Source organism: Erinaceus europaeus, chromosome 12, assembly GCF_950295315.1.
Source record: "Erinaceus europaeus chromosome 12, mEriEur2.1, whole genome shotgun sequence".
In the NCBI taxonomy this organism is placed as follows: domain Eukaryota; kingdom Metazoa; phylum Chordata; class Mammalia; order Eulipotyphla; family Erinaceidae; genus Erinaceus; species Erinaceus europaeus.
The window spans coordinates 90,990,982-91,008,589 of record NC_080173.1 but is presented as its reverse complement, the minus strand read 5'-3'; the positions used below and the strand labels follow the sequence as shown (position 1 = coordinate 91,008,589).

The following is a 17,608-nucleotide window of genomic DNA, read 5'->3' as shown; positions in this document are numbered from 1 at the left end:
TGTGCCCTCAAGGTTACTATTGGCATGGCCATAGGGTTTATTTTACAAGATAGTTCCTGGGAATCGGGCGGTGGCGCAGAGGGTTTAGCGCAGGTGGCGCTAAGTGCAAGAACTGGCTTGAGGATCCCAGTTTGAGCCCCCGGCTCCTCACCTGCAGGAGAATCACTTCACGGGCAGTGAAGCAGGTCTACAGGTGTCTTTCTCTCCCCCTGTCTTCCCCTCCTCTCTCCATTTCTCTCTGTTCTATCCAACAACCACAATATCAGCAATAACAACAATATAATTACAACAATAAAACAACTAGGGCAACAAAAGGCAAGATACCAAAAAAAAAAAAAAAAGGAATAAGATAGTTCCCGCTTCCCTACACCTTAGAGTCTTTGTTAAAAGATAAGTTCTTTTTCCCCATGAATATATAATAATAAATGAATAGGAAAGATACATCCCCCAATACTCAGTTGGCTAAGGCACCAAACCTCTTTTTCTATAAAGCATTCAAATCAGATGCCCTGCTAACCACGAGAAGCAGATTGTTTGTGTTTCTTCCACAGGAATCCCGGAAAAAACCATCTGGACCCCTGCACACCCTGACCCACTAGATGGCATGACTACAGTGGCACATACCCCCGAAACCCTAGATGTCACCTGACGCGATCTGAAGAACCTGATTCACAGACTCCAAGGACAGAACTTTTTTACTGTCTGTCTGCCTTTCCTGCTTCAGCTTTGCCTGTCACGTTTTGGCGGTTCCAGCTCACAATCTACAGAAAAGCGGAATTCCAGAGGATGACCTTCCTCATGCAGCATTTCATCCCCTGCCATTTCTCCCCCTAGTCGCCTACTTTGGACAAAACTTCTATCGGACTTGCTGGTATACCCTTTGGACACTTTAGACAATTTTACAGCAGCTTCCTTCCCTTCACGTTGCTGGTTTTTCATAGACTGACTCTGAGTAGTTCATAGACTTTACACACTGTTGCCCTGGGCATTAGATAAAAGGAAAGGGGGAGATGCTGGGAAATTGTGTGATGCAGTCACATCTGCCATGTTGTCCCCTCAGGCTACTGTTAGTTCCTGCGAGAGTTGGGACATTCTCGGAGTGCCTGTTCAGCCATGTTGTGCCCTCAGGGCATTTTCTATATCCCCGCGATATTTGGAGTGCTTTGGTTACTCCTCCCCCCTCCCATTCTCATGAGAGTTATTATCCTATCCTGGAGTGCTATGGTTACTCCTCCCCCTTCCCATTCTTGCGAAAGCTACTCCTATAAAAGCCCTTCTTCTTCTGCACCTCGCTCTCTTGCCAGCGCTTCACTCCAGTGTTCAGACGCAGGAAAGGTTCCTGCGTGAGGCAGCTATTTTCGCTACCTCCACGTGGCCCAACCCGCCTCTCTAGCACCCAACTCTGAGGTGCCAGCGCAAATAAAGATTTGTGTTTCCTCTTCGCTCTGGACCCCCTCTGTCTCTTCTCCGTGGCCCGCGCACAACAACAGTCCCCCCCAACATGTAGTGTGTAATTATAGGTCAATGAAAGTGGATGACAATTCTAGGCCTTTCATGTAGCTTGTATTGACATTTAGGGTAACTGTCAATCTGGTTTTTCAAGGGCTAGTTCTGGATATGTATTTTGTCTTGGCTCCTGATGGATTTAGCATTTGTCCTGACCAAAAATATTATGTTCTAAATGATGAATTTTATGGTCATCCTCATGGGACCCTCTGCTTGCCCAACCTTATTCGCTGGGGGAAGTGGCTGTGTAAGAACCCTCAATGATTGGATGTACAGTGGAAACTGTACATCCAAAAGTGGGTTCAAATCCTACACTATGCTTGGCAACAGCCAAGGATTCTGCATGCTATTCTAGAGGGCCGTGCTTCTTCACCTAGAAGGGTCTAAACTCATTTTCATATAGAGGTCCCTTTGCTAAATATAATACCCAAAGAGCAAGATCTCACATGTGAAAAAAAAAAACCTAAAAACTCTTTAGGCTTATGTCAGTAATATATAGAAAGGCTCTGAACTTCCCATTTAGAATCTGTGACAAAAATTTTCCAAGTTGAAGGGTAAGAGGAACCTACTTCACCCACTTTAAAAGTCTATCTTAGTTAATAGAAGATTCTCTGTTCTCTAAGAAAGTACATTAGTGTTCCAGCTTCAAAGGCCTGAAATAATATATCTCTTTTTCCCCTAATGGGTGCAAAACATTTCTTGACATTTGGGAGTTATGTGAGCTTTGGCATGATAAAGTAGAACTCCTAATCTAGGCATGTGAAGTATCAAGTTTTTAAATTTGAGGCACTTCTAGGAGGCCACTATTCATCGCCACCAAATGCTAGAAATGTATACTCATTCTCATTATTATGATGTAATATATCAATAGTTACCTTAGTAGTAGTACGGATGGTTGTTAATTTTATATATGTCAACATCACAAACCAGTGGAATAGAATTGAGTCCTCAGAAATAAGTCCCTATACCTATCTACAACAAATTTTTGACAAGGGGATCCAGAACATTAAATTAAGAAGAGAATCTCTTCAACAGATGATGTTGAGAAAATTGAATTGAACCACAGAAAAATTGAGTTGAAACATACAGAAAAATGAAACTGGACCACCATGTATCACCATGCACAAAAACCAACTCCAAATGGATTAAAGAAACTGTCAAATACATTGAAGAAAACATTGGCAGAACACTTATTGTTCTATGCATCAGATGTCTTCAAAGACTAGTACAACAGCAAGTAAAGCAAAATAAGAAATAAACAAATAAGAACACATCAAATTAAAGAGCTTAAGTACAGCAAAAGGAGGCATCAACAAAATAGGGATGGGAGATGATCCCATGCTCTGCAACAGATAAAGGACTAAAAACACAAATATAGAAAGGACTCATTAAACTCTGCAAACCAAACAAGCAATCCCAACCCCATTAAAAATGCAGGGAGGGCGTGGACAGAATCTTCACCAAAGAAGTAATCCAGAGGACCAACAGACAGATGAAAGAAAATCACTGATTATAAGAGAAATGCAAATAAAGACAGTGAAATGCCTCTTTACACCAGTGAGAATGATATACATCAGAAAGGACAGAAAGAACATGAGTTAATAAGAATATGTGGCAAAAATAGCCCTTCTTCAGAGCTAGTGTAAATGTGTATTTTAACAGATGCACTGATACCTGTTCCCTTTTTGGGTATTAACTTTTTTTTTTTTTTTTTTTGCCTTCAGGATTATCACTGGGGCTCTGCCAGCATTATGAATACACTGCTCCTGGAGCTCATTTCCCTCATTTTTGTTGCCCTTGTTGTTGTTATTGTTGTCATTGTTTGCTGCTGCTGCTGTTGTTGGATAGGCCAGAAAGAAGTCCAGAAAGGAGGGGAAGGTAGAGAGGAGGAGAGAAAGATAGACACCTGCAGACCTGCTTCACTGCTTGTGAAGTGACTCCCCCCACCCCACAGGTGGGAAGCCAGGGGCTCGAACCTGGATCCTTATGCCAGTCCTTGTGCTCTGCGCCATGTGTGCTTAACCCACTGTGCTCCTGCCTGTCCCCCCCCCCCCCACTTATTTTTTAACCAGGGCACTGCTCAGCTCTGGCTGATGGTGATGTGGGGGATTGAACCTGGGACTTCAGATTTTCAGGCATGAGAGTGTGTTTACATAACCATTATGCCATATACCTCCCGCCCAGTATTTCCTTTCTTAAATGAAGTTCAGTGATCAAACCCAAGACCTCATACATATCTAGTATCACTGAGCCTACTACTTATGTAGACTGAGGCAACTAGATTTTATGAGCCTGTTCACTTGTTTGTAAAAGAGAGAGAATAATACAGCTTCCAGTGCCCTTGTGAGGATAAAACACAGTGACTGGTTCATGTTCTTGTCAAGAAAAAGATTTGCATCTTTTTAAAATAAACATTTTATTTAAAAATATATATATATATTTTTAAAAGAACACATGCCAACTTTGGTATTTTAGCCATTGCTTCTTTTCATTTCCTAATAAATCACATTTCTTTCTGATTCTACATAGTTGAGCAAAGAAGACAAACTTGAAAACAACACCACACCGGCTCCCCACAGACACATATATTTGCGTCTTTAATGTCTTTACAAAGTGCCTCTTTGTGTTTCACCAAGGGAGAGTTTCAAGAACCTAGCAATAATCTGCCTTCTTTCTTTGTGGGTCTTTTGAAAAGGAGCTCTGGGGAGCAGTTAGGTTCTCTTCCTTTGGAAAACATTAAAACTATATCTAGGATTCCCATCATTATATCCTCTCACCCCCACAGACACTTGGAAGCTAGCAAACCATGAATAAAAGACTCCTATTGACAGTATTCATGATGGAGGCTAGTGGTTAAAAACAAGCATGAGAAATATTCAGGAGTGTGTATGTCTTCATCCACAGAGGAAGTCACCAAATCTTAGAATCGGAAGCAAACTTACTCACTTGCTATTAAATCCCTTGAATCCTATTACACTTTCTCTGGAGGGAGATCATTTTTTCCCCTCAGATCTCTCCCTGTCTTAACATTGCTTAGTCTCAACCTCACTGAGGAGCACGTCTGAAAACTCTGGATTCTAGAATTGAACCTGGCTCTTTCACACAACCTGACCGTCATTAGACATATAGGACAATCTTGTTTCAGGCCCCAGTCTCTGTTTTCTAGGGTTCCATCTTTCTAATAAACCACAGACAATTTCTGAACCACTTTGCTGGTGTGTGGTGGGTTTATTGGAAAAATGAAAACCCTGGATTCTTCACTCCAAGTTTTCTTGTAGCTAAAATTAAACTGTGCTGGAGTCTGTGAGGTTTCCCACTGTGAAGAATGTAGCAGAGACCTGGAGATGAGAGTCATAATGTCTTTACACTCTCAGTTATTCTGTGAAGGGATAAAAAGCTCATTAGGGACATGCTTCTTCCACACACAGTAAATGCCTCCCTTGTGTGTAGAGAGTGTGTTATAAAAATTGAGGTTATGTATAAGAATTAAATGTCTTCTCTCTTCTGATTTTCAAGGTGTGTATGGGGGGGAGTTATATCTGGAAATTAAAGTAAATCAGAAAACACAGATACTTTAATAGGATATATTGAAAGATTCCCCTAGTGATACATGCTTTGTTTAGTTACATAAGAAAGAGGCAAAACAAAAATGTTAGTGTAGGAAATAACTTCTAGATAAAAAGGTGTCCTATAGCCTCCTGGGAAAATGAAGATCTCATTCATTTCTTTCTTTCTTTCTTTCTTTCTTTCTTTCTTTCTTTCTTTCTTTCTTTCTTTCTTTTTTAAACAATAGCTTGAGGGTTTGTAGTTTGAGAACTGGGAAATTCCTAGAGTTCTTGCTTATAGGAATTTCAGTCCCCCACTCATTCAAAGTTTGAGCTACTTATATTGACTCAATTTGGTTTCTGATGTCTGAAAAGCTATAATTGTCCCAGGCTATACACCAAACAACTATCCATTACATCAGTAAATTTGATGTCAGAGTTTTCATTCAGAGAATGTTTGTTTCTAGAAGTGTTGATAAAAGTTTCAAATAAATATGTTCTTTTTTATATTTATTTTATTTATTTATTCCCTTTTGTTGCCCTTGTTGTTTTATTATTGTAGTTATTATTATTATTGTTGTCGTTGTTGAATAGGACAGAGAGAAATGGAGAGAGGAGGGGAAGACAGAGAGGAGGAGAGAAAGATAGACACCTGCAGACCTGCTTCACCGCCTGTGAAGCGACTCCCCTGCAGGTGGGGAGCCGGGGTTCGAACTGGGATCCTTATGCTGGTCCTTGTGCTTTGCACCACCTGCGCTTAACCCGCTGCGCTACAGCCCGACTCCCAAATATGTTCTTAAAAGGACTTTCACATTTGGATAGATTTTTATTTTTCTTCCTTCCTTCCTTCCTTCCTTCCTTCCTTCCTTCCTTCCTTCCTTCCTACCTTCTTTCCTTCCTTTCTTTCCTTCTTTTTTTTTCAGAATAGAAAGAAACATTTTTCAAAGGCAAAGGTCTCAGCCGACAGATCTTTGTCTAAGAGATGAATCTCTAGCTTCCCTAATTGGCTGGTGCATCCACTGCACTGCAAGGAACAGCTTCTCAGTTAAATATTTGTGGCTTGCTTTTCATAACACTATGTGTTCATTGAACTTAGAAGTTTGTAGATCAAGAAGTTGAATCTTTCTTCCCTTCCTTTCTTTCTCCTTACTTCTCTTCTCACTTTCCTTTTAAGACAGTGATGTTGCTTCATTAAGATTGTTAGAAGCATGACTTTTAATAATGGTAGTGGCTACAACAACTCTGTAGGGTTTTGCTTGTTTTTCACTGAGATTGCAAGAGTTCTAAGAAAACTACGTGTCATCATTATTAGCATCTAAGACATTAAGAACTTTTTTAGTCATGTACAATTTTTCACCAGAAATGAAGTTTATAAAGACTTCAAATAAAAATTTCCCATAAGAGACAAATGAATTAATATGACTATATCATTTTTACCAGTTTTCTCCCAGTTTCATCCCCCAAGTCTCACAAAGGAGCCACGGAGAAGGAAAATGGAGCATGGAGATTGAAATCAATCATCTTACATTAAGTGTGTTGAATTGCAGTAGCAAATGGGAACCCTTTTATTTCTCTGGTCTATTGTGAGGCAAGTGTATCTGTTGCAGTTGTTACTCTAAAAGGATCCCAATGAAAATGTACTTCTTGCAAAGTCCTCAGACCTCTTAAGCCAAATCCTTTAAGTAGAAATACTCCAAGGGACAAATGAGCACTCAAGCCAATATCTAAGAGAAGGGACAGAGTGAGCTTGTTTTCCAAAAGAAGTAAGGGGAGTGGGGAATAGTTCTTAGCACATGACATATGAAAAATGTACTATCAAGTGAGCTATGTCACGATTCAAATTAAAACTTCAATATCTGAGGAATACACAAAAGTGAGGAATGTATTCATTAGATTTTTCTTCCTCATAGTTTCATTAAAAAACAAAACCTGACAGTTTTCCCCTCTATATTTTTGCTCTAATGGCTGACAAAAACAAAATAGAAAGTTTCCCAGGTGAATCTTTTATGATACAGTGCAAGTCAAGGAATGTAAAGCATTCACGTTCCAATTGTGCTCTTCCAAAAGAGATGGCACTGCCATTTCTAGCTACGAACGGAGAAGCTGTTCTGTCTTTTCACATCCATGCTCATTGTCAAGATGGAATAGTTCATGGTCAGCAAATGGCTAAATCATCCTGTTGGAGCCATTAGTCATACACAGAGAGGCAACGTGTAGTCTGGTTGGTTAATCAGAAACTCAAGAGTGAGAAAGGCCAAGTATCATTTCACAGCAGATTGAGGCTTAAAGGTTTTTGGCATATAACTCTGGAAGACTGCTTTTTTTTTTTTTTTTTGAGATATGTATACCTATAAGGGTGTACATATACATATACATATATCCCACAGAATAAGATCTGGCAGTTTTCAAAGTAGCAATAACCAAAAACACTCTGTGTTCACACATGTTTACAAGTTAACAATGGAATGACTTACTAAATCTTTGGTTTATAAAAAAAAACATCAAAAATCACAACATTTCTGTTATCTTTGCAGAAGTGCACAGTGAACATCATTTTTACAAAAGAAGAAAACAGTGCCTTAGTGATTTAAAATCTTAAAAAAGCCAGGGCTACTTTCTACAACATGCAACACTATAAAACAGTGAGTCAAGGCCACAGTGAGTCTTAGAGAGACTGCACTGAGTTTTTCTTTTTTCTCTCTTCTTTTCTTTTTTAAATCTCTCAGAGAAAAGCATGAGAGATTTTGAGGAATGCCTTTCTTTTCTTCTGTTTGTTTACAATGTGAAATTATTTTCTCTCAGAAACTCAGATCTAAAATACTCTCTCATAAGTATAATTCATACTTATCTTTATACTAAAGTGATTTCCAATTTTCTTATTGTAACCTAAATGAAAGATTACTGTAAATCAAGTGAAGGTGGAATAAGTTCAATGACTGATGGACAGAACTGCTCATTTTCTCTAAGGATTTTTTTTAAGCTTATATTTTGCAGCAAATTATGCAGATCGAGAATGCATTCTATAAGAGAATCTGAATTTTTAGTATTTTGTTTTAGGATATGGTGTTATTAGGAGGATGGCAGCTTATTAGACCTGAAAAGTTTATCTCTCAGTGTTGGGGGCAAAAAAAGATCCTCAAGATAGAAGCAAGAAAGAACTGGTATCTTGAACACAAAGTACAATGGGAGAAAGACAAACTCAGGCAGACTGTCACCTCCCAGTAAGAAAACAAACAAACAAACAAATAAAAAAAATTGACCTCCAAAGATCATCTTGTTAAGAGTGACCATGGTATTTATTGCTATGAATGTAAGACATTCTGTAGTCTTGGCTGAATCATCCCTGATGTAGTTTCCTTACAAATTCTTTAACCTGGTCGTCTCTAGTCTTTAGAACTGACAAAGATTGTGTTGGAAAACCTTCCATATAAGGATTTTTTGTTTGTTTCTTTGTTTTTTGCTTTGGGATTCCTGCTTGTTTACAATGTTTTTCACCACAGAGAGAGCGGGAAGGGTCTGCTGCTGGTTTACAAAGTTCTTGGCAGGGGTCCTTTGGACTAGATGTAGGTGAGTTATTATAATGATCACAGATCTAAGGGTACAAATTGAAATCATTCCAGTGGGACCAGCTTTGTGGTGAATGGACACTGAATTGATTTCACTTCTCTGGGAATGTTCTCTCTCTATTCCTATGCCTTCAATTCCCCTAACTGAAACGGGATATGACTTTTATCTTAAAGGACAGGTAATGGAGAGATGAGAAATAGGATCTATCCTAGTGTATCTACCAGAATCTTTGATAAACTGGATTCCATACTCCCACAACAGTTTACATATTTCCACAGATTGTATAAAAAAATCCATGTAAAAAGTTTATAAGATTATGCCCTGAAATGCTTGAGAAAAATTATGAACTAGAAAAAAGTTTCATATTTGAAAAGGTAGTGAATTTTGTTTTGTATTCTTAATTTGAGAAAGTATATATTGAATGCATTTCTGAAATCACAAACAGTTACTGGCTGTTGGTAAATTATATATATCTATGTGGCCCTATTTTGTTTTTATTAATTGTTCCAGAAGTCTCCATTGCTTTCTTTAATGTTCCTCTTCTCCTTTTTCCTTCTCCACCTTCCTTTTGGATAAAGTGTTTAGAATCATGTGCTTCTCCCGTGGAATTCTTTTTTTGGTTTTCCTCAGCACTTTTGATTCAGACATTCTACCACTGCTGTAAGTGAAGGTCCATGGGAGAATTCAAATTGAGATCTGTGACATCCAGAAAATCAATATTAAAGATACTGGGGCCACTGGTGGAAAGAGAACTGAAACCTGCTGTAGAATTTGGTGGAGTCAGGTCCAGCCATTCCATGGTCTCCCAGGGAGATTCAGTGAAGCTTAGTTGCAGCCCGTTGCTGTCCACAGAAGAAGGTGAGAATTGAGTCTGCATGGGGGAGAGGGGGCCAGGCAGGATCTCCTGTGCGTTGAAAAGATCTTCTGCAGCCTTTCCGGAGAATCCATCCATGATGCCGTCAAAAGGAGGCTCTTCACTCCCAAGTTTGAGAAGGGTGACGTCGCTCACCTTTTCTAAGGGGCTCTGGGAATTTAATAAGACTTCAAGGTGCTTGTCACTGTCAGTGCCATAGTGATCAAATGACAGCTGGCCTCCTGAGGCTACTTGCTCGAAGGGCCCTGTGGGCTTGGGCAGAGCTGCAGGAGGACTTCGTGAAGACCCAGGTATTTTTTGGACTTTCTGAAGGCAGGAGCGATCCTCTCTGGCATCAGCTGGCATTTCTGTTGGTAGAACAGGCATTTTAAAAAAATCATTTTAAGGTGGGACCATTGCTGGTGCCCCTGGTTGAGCAAATATCAGTTCAAGCCCCCAGTCCCCATCTGCAGGAGGAAAGCTTTATGAGTGGTGAAACAGTGTTGTAGGTGTCTCTCTATCTCTCTCCCTCTCTATCACCCCCTTCTCTGGCTGTCTCTATCCAACAAATAAATAAAGACATTAAAAAATTTTAAAAATCACTTCCATGTTCACATGTATCCATAAATTAGGGCAAAATATATACCTGAAAGCAAAAGTACATGATAGTCTGCAGTGAGTCAGTATGAAATTCATAATGAAATAGTGTCTACTTAGACCTAATACCTCTTCACCTATTTCCTATTATACTTCCCTCACTCACTCCCAAGATATCCTTATCAAAGTGAAGGACTTCAAAAGCTGAATAAAGGCAAGAGACTGGCATACTTTAAAGATGACTCTTTAGTCACTATCAGGCCACCCCATCAGCTAGGGCCCTAATCAGGGAGTCCTGAGATTCCCAAACAGACATGATGGGCCTAGACCTTGAATAAATCTTTCTCTCCATTGTTACTGGTCATCTCTGTCAGGAACAACACAATAGACCCCTCCCATGGGCCCCCATAGGACCTTGCCCTCAACTTGGATCAACAATAGTAGAGAATGTTCCATCCTCTGAAGGGAGGTTGGACAACATACTCTATGCTACACCTGAGGAAGATGGGTCCTGATATTGGGGCAGCTTGGAATGTTCCTACTTATGATCACAGAATGTGAGCTCAGATCTACAGGGATGCAGAGGTCACATAGGCTCCTAAGCTGAATATGGGCCCCAGATCAGATCAAATCGTTGGGGTTTACAGTCAACAATATTTATACACCTTTCCCATATTTGGGAGCTACTCTCTTCCCTGATCCAGCTTTCTGTTCCTTTTTCCAGCCATGACATCATCTCCCCAGGCAATAACTAAGATACACCTGCATATCAGATTTCAGGCTCAGGGAAAAAAAAAAAAAACTAGTATAGCCACAGGCCCTTTGGAATATAATTAAAATATACCTACTAGCTATCTACAGAATGGAGACCCCCCCCAACTCTTCATCTGCACTACTCCAGCCTTTAGGGTCATGATTAGTCAACAACTTGTTTGGCTTTATATGTTAACTCTCTTTTCAGCCACCAGGTTCCAGACGCTAGCATAATGCCAACCAGACTTCCCTGGACAGACAACCCTACCAATGTGTCCTGGAGCTCAGCTTCCCCAGAACCCCGCCCCACTAGGGAAAGAGAGAGACAGGCTGGGAGTATGGATCGACCTATCAATGCCCATGTTCAGCGGGGAAGCAATTACAGAAGCCAGACCTTCCATATTCTGCATCCCACAATGACCTTGGGTCCATACTCCCAGAGGGATAAAGAACAGGAAAGCTACCAAGGGAGGGAGTGGTATATGGAGTTCTATTGGTAGGAACTGTGTGGAGTTGTCCCCCTCTTATCCTATGGTTTTGTTAGTGTTTCCTTTTTATAGATAAATAATAATTTTAAAAAATCACTTCCAGTTGACGTCGCTTCATGATATGAATTCTAAATGAATCACACTTAGACACAGAAGATGACCATGCTTCCCTGCTCACTGCTGCATCTCCTCCCTGAATTGCTCTGTATGTCCCTGTGTCTGCTCTCTCATCTCTTCCTTTGCTTTCATTTTCTGTTTAATTTTTTAAATTATCTTTATTTTTTTACTGGACAGAGACAGCCAGAAATCTAGACGGAAGGGGGTGATAGAGAGGGAGAGAGACAGAGAGACACCTGCAGCCCTGCTTCACCACTTGCAAAGCTTTTCCCCTGCAGGTGGGGACCAGAGGCTCAAACATGGGTCCTTGTGTATTGTAACATGTGCGCCCAACCAGGTACACCACCACCTGGCCCAGTCTCTTCCTTTTCTTTCTGAAAATTCTGCTTAGATTATCTGCCTCAAAGCAGCTTACTTTCAGCTGCTCCTTCACTGACACCTGGCTGTCCCCTACAGACACTTCATCCTCAGTTAAACTTGGTTGGATGTCATCCGATTGTCACATTCTGATTGTCATGATTTCTCTTGGGACTCCCCAGTGGTTTTCAGGTTCATTTTGCTCTGTCCACCCCTTACTTCCTATCCACACTCTCTCATGCAATAAAATCTTGATCGGCAGATCATGCCTTTACCCCACATCAGCTGTTATGATCCTCTATGATTTGAATGATATCAGAAGTGATCTGTTATCCGGCTGACCCCTCAGTTTCTTGACATCCCTTCCCTATACATTTTAGGGAGACCTTAACTCCCACTCTGATGGACATGTCCTGGATCCTGTCAGCCCTAAATACTGCATTTCTCTGTAAGCTCAACTTCAAGCAGAATTCCCCACCCTTCTACTCCTCCATTTTGCTTTCTCAGTACTCCAGGGCAACATTTCTCATCCACTTAAAGTCATTCCAGTCACCTGATTCTACTATTTTATTACCACCCACCAGCACCTCATGCTTTTCATGTCTTTGTCTATTCTATACCCTGTGGATCATTTGGAAATTGCAAGAGAAAGCTTATCCTGTGGAGCTGACTGATTTCATTTTAAAATCCATGAACCAAGCCTATGACTGGCCCTTAATACTGCCCAGCAATTTTACTGGGCTTCTTCAGAAAACTCCATTCATGACTGATTTGTAACTGCTTTCCTTTCCTTCAATCCAATGCACTTCTCATTTTTTGTAGGAAGGTAGGGAGAGAGAGAGAGAGAGAGATATCACAGCATCAAAGATGCCTTTGTTGTGGTAGGGTCTGAGCTCAAACCTGAGCTGTGTACTTGGCAAAGCAACACAGTATCCAAATGAGCTATTTCCTGAGCCCCATCCATGTTCTTTTTTTTGCCTCCAGGGTTATTGCTGGGGCTTGGTGCCTGCACTACAAATCCACTGTTCCTGGAAGCCATTTTCCCCATTTTGTTGCTCTTGTTATTGTTATTATTGTTGTCACTGCTATTGTTGCTGGATAGACAGAGAGAAATCAAGAGAAGAGGGGAGACGGGGGGGGGGGGCAGAGAAAGATAGACACCTGCAGACCAGCTTCACCACCCATGAAGCAACTCCCCCTGCAGGTGGGGAGCCAGGGGCTCAAACTGGGATCCTCATGGCGGTCCTTGCGCTTTGTGCCATGTGCGCTTCATGTTATTTTTCCTAGAAAAAATGGACTTGCATGCACTCTTTGCTGACTTTGTCACATACTTCACTAAAAATACAAGGGTGTCTGCTGTACACTGTCTCACCTTTCTATCACAGAAATGTAAAGATTTGCACAGCAACGTCCATCTCCCCCTTTTCTCCTTACAGTGGAGGAAATGCCTTTTTATTTGCTTTCTGTCTATTGTTCTTGCTAGACTGAATACTCCACAAAGGTGGGGACCTTGGCATAGCATTAAGGTAAGTCTGGTCACTTCTTCTTTTGAAAGTTAAATGTTAAATAGGGCACAGCTACGAGGTCTTGTATTACAACTTGCATATTTCTTTCGTTATATGATTCTATTTTTTGGTGTGGTTTCACATTCTAGGCATGTACTCTGTATTCTTCAAAAATAAGTAAATGGACCATGCAAGGACCAGTGATGAAAAATTATTAACTGATTTTCATTTTGAGTAGGTATCACAAAACTTATTACCTGCATTCACCTCACAGTTAAGAAGATACTGGGACTAAAACAAGAGAGAAATAGTGTACCAAGTAAAAAAATATTCAGAGAGGGAGTCAGGCAGTAGTGCAGCGGGTTAAGTGCATGTGGCACAAAGCACATGGATGCAAGGACCAGCATAAGGATCCCAGTTCGAGCCCCCCCCCCACTCCCCACCTGCAGAGGAGTCACTTCACAGGCTGTGAAGCGGGTCTGCAGGAGTCTATCTTTCTCTCCCCCTCTCTGTCTTCCCCTCCTCTCTCCATTTCTCTCTGTCCTATCCAACAAAAATGACAGCAATAACAATAACAACAACAATGATAAAAAGGGCAATGAAAGGGGAAAAATAGCCTCCAGGAGCAAGGGAAGTGCAGGCACTGAGCCCCAGCAGTAACCCTGAAGGCATATATATATATATACAATTTTTTTTCAGAGAAACAGGGCCTGGGTTCAAAGGTGGAAACTAATAAAATGAGTGGTCTGGGAGATGGCACAGTGGATAAGGCACTGGGCTGTCAAACATGAAGTCCCAAGTTCAATCCCAGGCAGCACACGTACCAGAGTGATGTCTAGTTCCTTCTCTCTCTCTCTCTCTCTCCTCCTATCTTTCTCATAAATAAATAAATATAACTAAAAAACCTAATAAAATGATTCATTTAGAAAGTGTTCCTAAGACTAAACCAGTCTGCATAGGCAGGAAACAGATGAAGCTAACCTCTACTTGTGGATAACTATTTAGCCCCACTTAGAGTAAGCTTCTGACTTAGGACCGAAGGGTTCCACCTACAGAGTATGATCAAGTACACAGCCATCTCTGAAAGGAAACACCAGGCAGTCTTACCTCCACTTTCAATGAGGACATCTAGGAGTTCATCCATCTGCTGACTCCGAGTCATTTGCTGTGGCAAATTAGCCAAAAGAGAGCAGAGATGTTAGAAGGTCTATTCCTTATAAGTGGGAGTTTATTAGAGATCACACCAGATTTTCGAACTTGATTTAAAAACATATAACTGTGAGTATATCATCATTTTCCTGTTTTTTTTTTTTTTTGTAGATAGCTATTTGAACTGTTTTTCTCATTTACTAAGAAAGTAGCAGTCAGTATTCTTGTCAATATCTTTTTAAGAGATCTTTGCTGTTGTTGTTGCAGAAGGAGATACATGGAGGGGTTTCTAATAAAACAATATATAAATTTAAAAAAAATTGTGATGAGAGTCATAGCTAAGATTTGCCATTTTAATCAGTTAAGAGTATATATTTAGTGGATAGTATGTATAGACATATATATGGATTCACACAACACACACACACATCTTGTGTACAACTATCACTTTCATCTGGCAGTTTCAAAACTCTGGTTATAGTCCTGATATCTGGTATAGGTATATTCATATAATATTTGTCCTTTTGTGGATAGCTTATTTCACTAAGCATAATGTCTTCAGTGTTCATCCATGTTGTAACTTGTGTAAGAATTTTGTTCCTTTTAAAGACTGATTAATATCCTATTATATGTGTATTTCATATTTTAATTCATTCATTCATTCACCAATGGTTACTTGGGTTGCTTTCATCTTTCAACTATTGTGAATACTTCTGGGCATAACTGGTTACATTTTTTTAACTAGGTGTGATTAAAGCTCAGTGTTACTTTTAAACAGGAAAACAACTAAATGGAGCAAGCTACAAGAGAAGAGAACAAGTGAGAATACTCCCCAGTACAGTGAACTTTAGTGTGAATACACTAAATATTTGAGAGCTTTCTATTCTAGGTGTAAGGCATTTTAACATTCAGAAAATATGATTCTTTTTCTCACTCTGAAGTTACCTGAATCTGTCTCCTGTTTGGTTGTGAGGTGTGACCCTGGCTCAAATTTCTTTGGTTCCTTATTGGAATGGCTCACAGAACCTCAGAGACTTGTTGGGACTATATCTATTCTTCTGAGAATTTAAAGTCTTACTTATGGAAGTCTACTTAGCCCACCCCTTCCTTCCCTCCTTCCTTCTTTCCTTCCTTTCTTCCTTCCTTCTTTCCTTCCTTTCTTCCTTCCTATTATCCCTGTTTTTAAAAAATATTTATTTATTCCCTTTTGTTGCCCTTGTTGTATTTATTGTTGTTGTTCGATAGGACAGAAAGAAATGGAGAGAGGAGGGGAAGACAGAGAGAGGGAGAGAAAGATAGACATCTGCAGACCTGCTTCACCGTCTGTGAAGTGACCCCCCTGCAGGTGGAGGAGGTCTTGAACCGGGATCCTTCCACCGGTCCTTGCGCTTGGCGCCATGTGTGCTTAACCCACTATGCTACCACCCGACTCCCTCTTTCTTTCTTCCTATTGGAGAAAGATCAGTAGATGTTTATAGTTACTCAGTGAATGAAATGAGGAGAATAAAGGCAATGTGCATCTCACTCTTCTAGAATCCTAGTCTCAATAAATACAGAGGGAAGCACATTCAAAGACTAGGTCATTTTCCAGGTCAGGAGGCATTCGTTTCTTATAGTCTGGCAGATAACATCGATGAGCCAAGGACAGAATAAGAGCGAGGGGCGGAGAAGAGAAAAGAACATGTCTGTCATGTGCCGTGGATCAAGGCAGATGTAAACACTGCTATGTTCTAGGCAGTTGTTGTCTAGCAGAAAGGTGACTCCAGTGCTGCCAGGTCCCCTAATTTTTCAAAAATGAGCAGCATTACTCTTTATGCATAGAATTCCCAATTCAAAGCATTTTTCTTTTTTTAAAAAATTATTTATTTATTTATTTATTCCCTTTTGTTGCCCTTGTTGTTTGATTGTTGTTGTTGTTAAATAGGACAGAGAGAAATGGAAAGAGGAGGAGAAGACAGGGGGAGAGAAAGATAAGACACCTGCAGACCTGCTTCACCGCTTGTGAAGCGACTCCCCTGCAGGTGGGGAGCTGGGGGCTCAAACCAGGATCCTTAAGCCGGTCCTTACGCTTAACCCGCTGCACTACTGCCTGACTCCTGCTCAAAGCATTTTTCTAAGATGCGTGAAAGCTAACTGCCAGCAAGTCGATTTTGATTGTGGGATGCTAACACATAGCAACTCAGAGAGAGAGAGAGAGAGAGAGAGAGAGACCAAAGCATCTCTTCACCATTCACAGATTATCACCCTTTCTCATTTGGGGTGCTGTCCATGAACCCAGGGATTGAACCCATGGTCTCATCTATAGAAGGCATGTGTTCTACCACTGAACTACTGCTTGGAAACCCATATGTCCAGCTTCCTTTCTATCCATCTCACCTAACTTTTCACACACAGGCCAACACCTTTTCACAGCCGTGACTGGACATTTTGCTTAATTTGGTAGGGAGGTACCATACATACTCAAATATCAAACTCCCATTGCATAAAGTAGAATAATGAAAAAAAAAAAGTCCACTTAAAAATGTCAGTCAAAAAAAAATGTCAGTCCGTTTTTCTATATAGAACAGATAATGTGGTTACCTGCTTTACTGCATCTTCATAGGACGGAGGTTGTGCTAGGTCTGAAACAACTGAAGTTGATTTTGAAAACGTTGGGGAAGGAACGGAAAATTTTGGCCCTGCTTTATCAGAAGAGTGTAAACCAGCCATCTGTGTAGGTAAAACACATAGACATACAGTTAGTTTACAGATTACATGCTGTCCTATTTCTGACTTGAGAAGTCTACATTTTAGAAGAATTGACTGAGGGAAGACTATTTTTAAAAAAACTGGCTTAGAAAGATAACTTCCGTTTAGATAGCTATGGGTTTGATGTTTCCCACTAGAGGTAAAAAAAAAAAAAATGAGATGAGAAAAAGAATCTAATCCAATAGAAAAGCCTTCATCAGGGAGTCGGGTGGTAGCGCAGCAGGTTAAGCGCATGTGGTGCGAAGCGCAAGGATGCTGGTTCCAGCCCCCTGCACCCCACCTGCAGGGGAGTCGCTTCACAGGCGGTGAAGCAGGTCTGCAGGTGTCTATCTTTCTCTCCCCCTCTGTCTTCCCTTCCTCTCTCCATTTCTCTCTGTCCTATCCAACACTGACATCAATAATAACTACAACAATAAAACAACA

At 40.6% G+C, this 17,608-nt stretch overlaps 1 protein-coding gene across 6 annotated transcripts in view; it reads right to left on the bottom strand.

The window, feature by feature from the left end:
- Nucleotides 1-3,903: 3,903 nt before the first annotated feature.
- The window catches only part of MYOCD (myocardin), a 134,018-nt gene continuing 120,313 nt past the window's right edge, over nucleotides 3,904-17,608 (bottom strand). For all 6 annotated transcript variants that reach the window (XM_060204443.1, XM_060204440.1, XM_060204445.1 and 3 more), the window contains 3 exons: nucleotides 17,018-17,146; nucleotides 14,396-14,453; nucleotides 3,904-9,839 (listed from right to left, as the gene is read on the bottom strand). In XM_060204443.1, coding sequence (XP_060060426.1) covers nucleotides 9,268-9,839; nucleotides 14,396-14,453; nucleotides 17,018-17,146 — 759 coding nt within the window. In that variant the 3' untranslated portion in view covers nucleotides 3,904-9,267. The remainder of the gene's footprint in view (nucleotides 9,840-14,395; nucleotides 14,454-17,017; nucleotides 17,147-17,608) is intronic.